The sequence below is a fragment of the Lepus europaeus genome, chromosome 19 (assembly GCF_033115175.1).
Source record: "Lepus europaeus isolate LE1 chromosome 19, mLepTim1.pri, whole genome shotgun sequence".
In the NCBI taxonomy this organism is placed as follows: Eukaryota; Metazoa; Chordata; class Mammalia; order Lagomorpha; family Leporidae; genus Lepus; species Lepus europaeus.
Window position 1 is genome coordinate 69875197 of NC_084845.1, and position 8815 is coordinate 69884011.

Genomic DNA, 8815 nt, shown 5'->3' on the forward strand with positions numbered 1-8815 from the left:
GCCTCCGGGAAGCCGCCGCCGCCGCCGCCGCCGCCGCCTCGGACTCCACTCGCGCTCCTGGCCCGGCGCCTGCCGGAAAGCATCCCGGCCGGCGTTTTTACGACGTTCGCGGCGCATGCCCCCTTCCGCTCCCCGGCGACCTCTGCGCGGCCCGGGGAGGCGGGGCCTCGCTGCGTCCCGTGGTGCTTCGCGGCGCGGCCTCGCTCTCTTCCGGTCGCGGGCAGCCGGGGCGCAGAGGGCGGTCGCGGCGGGCAGGGTCGGCTGTTCCGGCAGGTGAGGCTCGAGGCGGGCGGGCGCCGGGCCGCGAGCGGGGCCGTTCGGCCTAGGAGCTGGGGGCCGTTGGCCCGCGCGCCGGCGGCCCGGCGCCCGCTGGACACGGCGGTGGGCCTGGGTCTCCGGTGACATTGAGGCCGCCCCGCGGGGGCCCGGGGCCCCAGGGGCGGCGGGGCCGCAGCCCCCGAGCTTGCGCGAGCGCCCGGGCCTGCTCCCCTTGCCTGCGGCGGCTGCGCCGCGGGCTCGGACGCGGTGACCTTGGGCGCCCGCGGCGAGCGGGGCCCGGCCGAGGCGGCCCTGGCGTCACGCTCGGGTTTGGGCTGCCCCGGGCGGGACCCCGAGCGGCGCCGCCGCCCTCCGAGGAGGGGGTCCTGGGGCCGGGTCACCCCGGCCACTCCGCTGCCGCCGGGCGGGCCCCGAGGACGCAGGCCCGCGGCGGCGTGGTGCCTCGGTGGCTTCCTTTGCGGTCACCTTGGTCGGTCTTTGCTGGCTTTTGTCGCTGGGGGGAGGCCTCTCCGGCCGCTGCGAGCGTCCATTCGGGAACGGGGAGGGGTGCGCCTCGGGGAGAGCGAGCCCGGGCGGAGGCGGCCGAGGGTCCGCAGGGAACGTGCTGTCCTTTGTGTTCCAGGATGTTGGCCTCCAGGGTGCTGAGCCTCGTCGGCAGGCGGGCGGTTTCCACCTCCGTGTGCGTGCGGGCGCACGGTAAGTGCTGCGCTGCTGCGGCCGCGGTGTCCAGGCAGGACCGCCGCCCCGGCCCCCGCGGGCTGGCCTCGGCCCCGCCGGCTTGCTTAGCCCAGTAAGGAGGGCTTCTCCGCGGGACCTGCGCTGGGCCTCGGCCCTCCCGGCCACTTCCCCGAAGGACCTCGCTTCCGTCCTGGCCGCGTCACTTGGCGAGGGTCCCCTCCGTGCCCGGACGGCGCAGGGTTGGCTTTGCCTTCCTCGGTGGCTCTGCGGCAGGCACCGTTAGGCACGGCGGAGGAGAAGGAAGTAGCTAGAGGGAGGCTGAGTGCAGAGATGGCCCGGGGCGGGGGCGGGCAGCCTGGCCTGGGGTTGCTGCCCACGGCTGGGGAGGGTCAGGTGCGGCGGGGCGTGGGGGCCGAGGCCTGAGCTGTGAGGGAGCGCGGGAGATGATGGAGCGGGGCCGTGGGCGAGGTTCTAAAGCAGTTACTCCTGAATCGCTTCCTGCACTGGCAGCCTGGGCGCCGGCTGCGGCAGGATTCGCCTGGTTCCCGTGGGTTTGCCAGTCCGTTTCTCCAGGGCTTTTTGGTTGGTTTGGCTTTGCCTCGGGTAAGCGCCTGAGAAGGTGCCGCGTCCTCTGGACGGTGTGGCCGCCGCGCTCGCCCCCAGCAGCTCCTCGCGGTCAGCACGCAGGAGTGCTCACGGCCCCTTTGACCCCGGCTGTCTTCCTGAGGAGCCAACTTCCCTGTTCTCAGAAGGGCTTATGCTTTAGGCTGTTTTTTTCTTGAACAAGAAACAGTCTTTGAAGGCAGCGATGTAAAAGGAGGGGCAATGGAAGTGTTCAAGGACGGAAACGCACAGGACTGCGGTTCAGCTGGTCCACCCGGTCACTTCCTTCCCAAGGCAGCTTTGACGGTCACCGCTGAGGACCCTCGGTCACCGCTGAGGACCCTCGGTCACCGCTGAGGACCGGCGCTTCTGCTGGCGCCCAGCCATCCCGTGGCATCAGACAAAGCAGGTCCAAGGTTCTCTACCTGAAATAGAGCGCAGGCACAGAGTGCTTTCAAAGACAAAGACAACGTGTCCACTTGTCAAGCAGAGACTAAGAAATGACAGGCGGAAGTTAGAGTGGATGTCGAGCTGCAGTCGGCCTGAGACTCCACCCCTCCGCCTCGCGGTGGGCTGTGCCAGACCTCGGTCTCGTGTGCCGGGCACGAGCCAGACACGATTTACGTATTTTTAAGAGAGACTGCAGCAGTCTGTGGTCTGCTCTCTGATACCAAACGTCGAGCCACGCTTAGCATTTCACAGGGCCGAATGCGTGCTCGGTGACCGCGGCCCCTGGTGCTGGTCCCTGGGGAGGAGCACAGCTCCCACAGGACTGTTCCCAGGATTCCTGGAGGACGCAGAAGCTCCGCCCCCCCGGCTCACTCTGCAGATGCATGCGCGGCCCAGGCCGGGCCTGACCTCCGCCTGCGCCTGGTCTCCCTCGCGGTGGCAGGAGCCAGTCCACGGGGCCATCGCTGCCGCAGGGACTGAGCCCAGGCGCACGGACAGGGAACGGGGGGCGGGGGTGTCTTCCAACCAGGCTGAACTCCGTCCCCACATCTTCTGAACCTTTATGAGTTTTGTATGGTTTTGTTCTTCAGTTTGAATCCCTTCTAGAAAGGCCTCCTGTGTGTATCTCCCGTCCAGGGGGACCCTGGTGCGCTGGCCGACCGGCGCGGTGACGGGCAGTCTGGTGGTGCTGTCGCCCTTCGCGGCACTGGCCCGGGGCTGCTGTGGCTCGTTCCTTGTTTGTGGCTCTCCCCTGCTGAGTGTTCACAGCCAGCCCTGTGGTTTCAGGGAGTGTTGTGAAGAGTGAGGACTACGCTCTCCCGAGCTACGTGGACCGGCGTGACTACCCCCTGCCCGACGTGGCCCATGTGAAGCAGCTATCTGCCAGCCAGAAGGCCCTGAAGGAGAAGGAGAAGGCCTCCTGGAGCAGCCTCACCAGGGACGAGAAGGTCGAGTGTGAGTACTGCTCACGGGGGCGGCCCGGTGCTCAGGCGTGTCTGTGTGTGTGTGTGATGGTGACTGTGGGCGCGTGTCTGAGTGTCTGAGGGGTGACAGTGGGACGTGTCTGTGTGTGTGTGATGGTGACTGGCTATCCAGAGGGCCACTGCTGGGTTCCTGGGTGACTGAGTGGGACCCGGTTTCTGTGCTCTTGAGCCATCTTCGGTGTGTTCCTGAGTGCTTTGGCAAGAAGCTGGGCTGGAAGGGGAGCAGCCGGGACTCAGCTGACTGCTGTGGGATGCTGGTGGACAAGCAGAGGCTTCCCCTGCCGCCGTGCAGCCCTGGCCCATGGGGGTGTTGTTTTCAGCGTGAGGAGCGGTGTGGGTGCACTCCACTCCACCCGCAAACAGCTGGCTCCCCTGTGTCACAGTGTATCGCATTCAGTTCAATGAGAGCTTCGCCGAGATGAACCGGGCCACGAATGAGTGGAAGACGGTCGTGGGCACGGCCCTGTTCTTCATCGGCTTCACCGCCCTCGTCCTGATCTGGGAGAAGCACTACGGTGAGTAGGGAGGTGGGCGGAGCCTGGATGCAGGGGGCAGAGCACCGTGGGGGCCTGCATGCTGCCCTCGAGCCAGTCGGGGTTATTTTGTGTCTGAGGTTGTGGGAGATTAGCATGAGGAGAGGCTGAGTGAGCTGGCCGTTGTGGCCGTGCCGTGAAGGACTGCACACAGCACACGGTCTGGTAGGTCTTTACCCGCCCACCTGTCGCCAGGATGCCTTCGCTCAGCGGGGAGAAGGGACTCATTCCTGAACCGTGGCTCAGTGGCTGCACAGCACCCGCGGGCCTGGGTGGGGTTGGCCCTGCATCTCACACGGCTTCTCCCGGGTTCCGGGCGCAGGCTGAGCAGGCGCGGCGCTGTGCCTCTGGGTTCTGAGTGGGCGAGCGTCCTCCCTGTGTCCCAAGCAGCCCTCCCCCTGCGCTGCACACGAGCCTGTGGAAGATACGCCGCCTACAGCTCACTTATTGTTAGCTTTTTACCAACAAGGGAATAATTAAGTCAGAGTTGGGAGTGCCTAGAAACAAGCCCCGTATGGGCGGGCTCAGGGCAGACGCTGTGCTGACCCAGACCCCGGCCCCCAAGGCGTGGGCTCAGGACCATGTGCAGGGTGGCTTCATGGATTCCCTTTGAACCGCAGTGTACGGCCCCATCCCGCACACCTTCGACAAGGAGTGGGTGGCCATGCAGACCAAGAGGATGCTGGACATGAAGGTCAGCCCGGTCCAGGGCTTCTCCGCCAAGTGGGACTACGACAAGAACGAGTGGAAGAAGTAGAGCTCGCTGCCCCAGAGCCCTCGCAGCGCTGCGCACGCACAGGAGCCCACGTCAGACGGCGCCAGTCCTAATAAACGCCCCGTGTCCCCGAGGTCCAATGACGAGAACTAAATGCAAGTGTCTGTTATTTAAAACAATAGATGTCTCCCAGGCGTCCACAGTAAACATATACTGGCTACACACGAAGTGGATCTCGTACCTTACGTTTGTGCTAAGCCGCTGGCTGGGACGCTCCTCTCCCACAGTGGCAGGCCAGGGTTGGCTGCCCGACTGGCTCCTGGTTCCAGCCTCCTGCCTGTGGGCCCCGGGAGGCCGCTGGTAACGGCTCAAGCGGCTGGGTTCTTGCCACCCACATGGGAGGCCTGGATTGAGTCTGGGTCCTGGTGGGCTGTTGTAGGCATTGGGCAGCAGGAACCTCTTGATATGGGACATTTTTGGGTTTTGGTAAGAGGGTTTTAAAAGTAAAACCCCATTACAGTAGGCAGTCTGATGGGGATCCCCGGGAGCCACTTCTGGAAGTGGTCAGGCTCCAGAGTGGGCAGCCAGGCGCTGAGCGCCCGACTCGGGTCTGGCAGATGGGTTGTCCCTGGCAACCCTGAAGAGCCACAGCAGAGCAGGTGAGGCAGGCAGGAAGTGGGCTGCACCCTGGCCAGGACAAGGGCTCTGAGGCACTTGGGTCCTGGTCCACCCACGCGCCAGTCCCCTGCCTGGAGAACAGGACGAGCCTGGAGCCTGCTTGGGGTGGCAGGATGGCCGTGCCACAGGGCTGCCTGTCTGCCTGAGTGGGAGGAGAAAGAGCGACCCTGGGGAAGCCCACTTAGAACTGGGCTCTCGGAGCTGCGCAGGGGAATGACATGGGGAAGGACTTGAGGTACACGTCAGGTACACTGCCCAGATACGGCGTGCCCACGGCTGCACCTGCGACCCCGTCCTCCGAGGCAGCCTGGTGGTTTGCCGCGAGGCTGCATGTGGGCCTCTGGGAGACGCGGGAGGGTGAAGGGTGGGCTCCCGACGTGCCTGAGCTGGCCCCGAGTCGCCCGACCCTGCCAGGGACCCCCTCCTCCCAGCCAGCTGAGACGTCGCACCCAGAACAGCCCAAGAGGAAGGTGCTCGAGTGGCTGTGACCCCTGCTACTCGGGCCCCTCTGACTCCCGGGCTGCCCGCTCTGGAGCAGCGCTGCGTGCGTCACCCCGGCGTGTCCCCGTCCCGTCCCTCTTACACTGTCAGGACAAGATGCCAAAGACAGATCTGAACCGGCCTTTCCTCTGATTGTAGCCAGGCAACACTTGATTCCACAAGACGGTGGGTGCCCCAGGGGCCCCCAGAGGAGCCTGCTTTAACTCAGGACTTGAAGAAGCTGGGTTGGTTACGTCAGTAACTCCTCGTAGGGTGGCAGCCAGTGGAGCGGCTCTGCACGCAGTCTCCCCGTCTCGCCTGCCGGGAAGCATGGCCGAGGCCTCGTCCTGGTTTGCGGGTCAGACCAGCGGCTGTTTCGGCTTGGTGAGGCGGAGCTTCAGCGTGGGTGACTCCATCTGTATTTTTACCATGGTCTGCGGGAGCCTGCTCTCTCCCTTTGCTAAACTGCCGTTGTCCTCTGGTTCAGAGTCCAAAATGCGGCTGCCAACTTCTGTTCCCGCCTCTGTGCCCTTAACGTCTCCACTGCCAGCTCAGTTGGAACTTGGAGGGAGCAGGCTTAGTGTCTGGATTGGACCCGAGGCCCTCAAGTGGGGTCCACCCGGTGCCCTACGTGGCTCATCCCTGGGCCGTGAGGTCTGACCCCGCTGGGCTCACAGGAGACACAAGTGAAATGTAAATGAAGGAAATAACCCAGAAGCTCTAACAGGCTGTGAAGGGCCGGAGAGGATGTTGGGGGAGGGATGGTGGGCGGAGCTGGGACTAGAAGGAGGCGGCGGTGGGAGGTGGTTACTCCACAGAGGCTGCTCCCCGTGTCCTGCCTTCGTGGGTCTCCATGGTGTCACCCAGTCTTGGACTGCGAACCTCTACGCTGGAAGCTGAAACAGACCTCCTTCCTTCTCTCAGGTGTTTTGGTTAAAGTCCTAAAATGCTGACCAGTACAAGAGGCCAGCAGAGCCGGGTCCCTGACCGAGGCGCAGACATGGGGCTGACTCCTTCCCCCGCCATACACAGCGACTCACCGGCAGGGATTCTGGTTCCCCTCTCCACACCCGCTCTGCTGGTTGGGAGGCTTTGACTGGAGGGAATTAATGATTCTACAGGACACAGTGGCTCCAGTGAGCGGGCGGGTGAGCTCGCCAGGACGGCCGGGCTCCTCTCTCTGCGGTGGGTGGGTGATCTAAGTGACCCTGCTTCCCAAGGGGAACCGACTCCACACATGCAGACTACCCAGACTGCGCCCACAGTAGCCTTAGGGAAAGGAGCGGCAGGGCCACCAGGGATTCGGATGGTCCTTGGATCAGGACTTGGCTGAACTGGGAGCTGGAGTGTGCCGCCTAGCGGAGACCCGGAGAGGGCGGGGGCAAGCGCAGGAGTGAGGACTGGTGCCGTGCACACTGGCTTGCTCGTGTGTGTGTGTGTGTGTGTGTGCGCTCGGCGCGTGTATGTATCCAGTCTTTCCCGTGTCTCCCCTTTACACACGCTCGCTGGAGGCTCATTGTAGTGTTCAGGAGAGACAGTCTGAGGAGTACTTGGCATGGCCCAGGGATCTACACAGCGCCGTTAGCCTTCAGTGGATCCTCATTTTGGGACACGCGTGAGAACGTCTTCCCTGACAGCTAGGATATTTGCATCCTGTTTTGATGTTGTGTGGACGTTCATAAACACAGCCGGAAGCCTCAGCTCCAAGCCTGCCCGTGTGCACCTGGCTGGTGCTGGGCTGGGAGGCGCACACTGCACTTCGCAGCCGGCTCGGCCTCTGCCAGTGCCGGCTCTGGGCAGTCTGGAAGGCTGCAGAAGGAGGGTTGCTCTCCCCGTTTTCCTCGGAGCGTCTCGCCTTGTCCCGTCTGCTTCTTTCTACTTCCTGGGCGTCCCCTCCAGCATGCATTAGCCTACAATAGCACGTGGTCCTCGTGGCCGGCTTCTCGCGGTCATGGTCCCGGTGAGGTTCATCCACGCTGCAGAACGTAGCAGTACTTCACTCCTTTCTACTGCCAAACCGTCGTCCGCTCCCCGAGGGGCACGTGTGGCCTCAGCTCCGTCCACTGACTGGAGCGGCGGCGAGCCTGTCTTCGTGGGGTGTGCAGCCCCACCTCCCTTGGCTACACACCCAGGACAACTGCTGGGTCTCAGCGGTTTTCCGTTTTTGGGAAATGACTGAACTTCTCCAGTGTCCGCACTACGGTGCCTTCTCCCAGGAACCTGGCGTGGCTCCCACTGCCGAGAGGCACTGGCACAGGGACGGAGCCGCGTGGCGCAAGACCTAGGGTGCGGAGGTCCTTTTAGACCTCCCGTGCAATTCAGAGGCACCAGGTGTCGGGGAGAAGCCCAGGGGTCTGTGGGCCCCCTGGAGTGTCACTCGGTGCTCTCTGTAGGAGGGTCTCCCGGGGGCTGAGGTGTGCCCCTGATAAGTGTTGGAGCACTGTCAGCTCAGCGACAGGAGCCCTTGGGACCTGCATCTGAGGATGCTGGGCTGCATTCTCAGCCCTGAGCAGCAGAGGGCGTGCTACCTAACCCATCCTGTCTGGAGAGCAAGGGGGCTAAGCATGGTCACCCCGTCCCCCTCACTCACGTCCTCTTCCGGTAGCACCACACCCCGGGGTCTGACCACACCCACTACTCGCCAGGCAGCTGCCGGGGTCTCCTGACCTCCAGCAGAATCCTCGTGCCTGAAGGGACGTCTTGGTGCAGGTGCTGCTCTGTGGACTGGAAGCTTCATTCCACCAAGGACTTTTTGCCTGGACTCTGGCTTGGCACAGACCCTGAAAACCAAGCGTCCCACTTACGAAGGGTGAGGCTTGCCATGCCATGCTGGAAAAATGAGCCTTAGAGGGCCAGATGTGCGTGCCCTATGGCACTGCTCATCCCACCCCAAAGCACAGGACTTGGCCTTTGGCGCGGCCTGGCACAGGGTTGGGGGTCCGGTCACTAGCCCTGTGTCCGGTCCTGGATTACTGCCTTGCATACGTTACCTCCTCGCTCAGACCACAAGGCCATTATCCCCACTGACTGGATGAAGGGAGAGAGGCAGAGAGGTTTGGTGACCGCGCCAGGGCCCAGTGTGTGCCGCGTGGCAGCTTTGGCTTGCACACCTCGTGCTGTGCCTGGCACACAGCAGGAGCTCACTGCTTCCTGGATAACCCACACGCCAGCCCCAGGACGGTCCATCTCTAATGATCTTTCCGGCATCGCACCTTTTGTCCTTGCTACCACCCTGAGCCACATCAGAAGTCAACAAGGAAACAGCTACACTCGGATGCCCACCTGTCTCTGGGTGGTCAGTTCCCTCCTGAGCAGCCCGGCCCTGCACGGCAGGCAGCCCTTCCCTGGGACAGACGTGACGAGACCCATTCCCTCGGGGCCGGCGCCGTGGCTCACTTGGTTAATCCTCCACCTGC

At 63.9% G+C, this 8815-nt stretch overlaps 1 protein-coding gene across 1 annotated transcript; it reads left to right on the forward strand.

Moving 5' to 3' along the window:
• Positions 1-168: 168 nt before the first annotated feature.
• On the forward strand, positions 169-4469 carry LOC133748352 (cytochrome c oxidase subunit 4 isoform 1, mitochondrial). Its single transcript, XM_062177093.1, has 5 exons — positions 169-273; positions 902-975; positions 2797-2964; positions 3377-3508; positions 4147-4469. The coding sequence occupies exons 2-5, from the start codon at positions 903-905 to the stop codon at positions 4281-4283; spliced, it is 510 nt and encodes a 169-aa protein (XP_062033077.1). The 5' UTR covers positions 169-273; position 902; the 3' UTR covers positions 4284-4469.
• The last annotated feature ends 4346 nt before the right edge of the window (positions 4470-8815 follow it).

What these genes read in the sequence shown, in the direction of transcription:
- LOC133748352 (XM_062177093.1), top strand. Translation starts at nt 903, where the DNA reads ATGTTGGCCTCCAGGGTGCTGAGCCTCGTCGGCAGGCGGGCGGTTTCC. An exon ending in CGTGTGCGTGCGGGCGCACG is followed by an intron (nt 976 to 2,796) that starts GTAAGTGCTGCG and finishes CTGTGGTTTCAG; the next exon opens with GGAGTGTTGTGAAGAGTGAG. An exon ending in GATCTGGGAGAAGCACTACG is followed by an intron (nt 3,509 to 4,146) that starts GTGAGTAGGGAG and finishes TTTGAACCGCAG; the next exon opens with TGTACGGCCCCATCCCGCAC.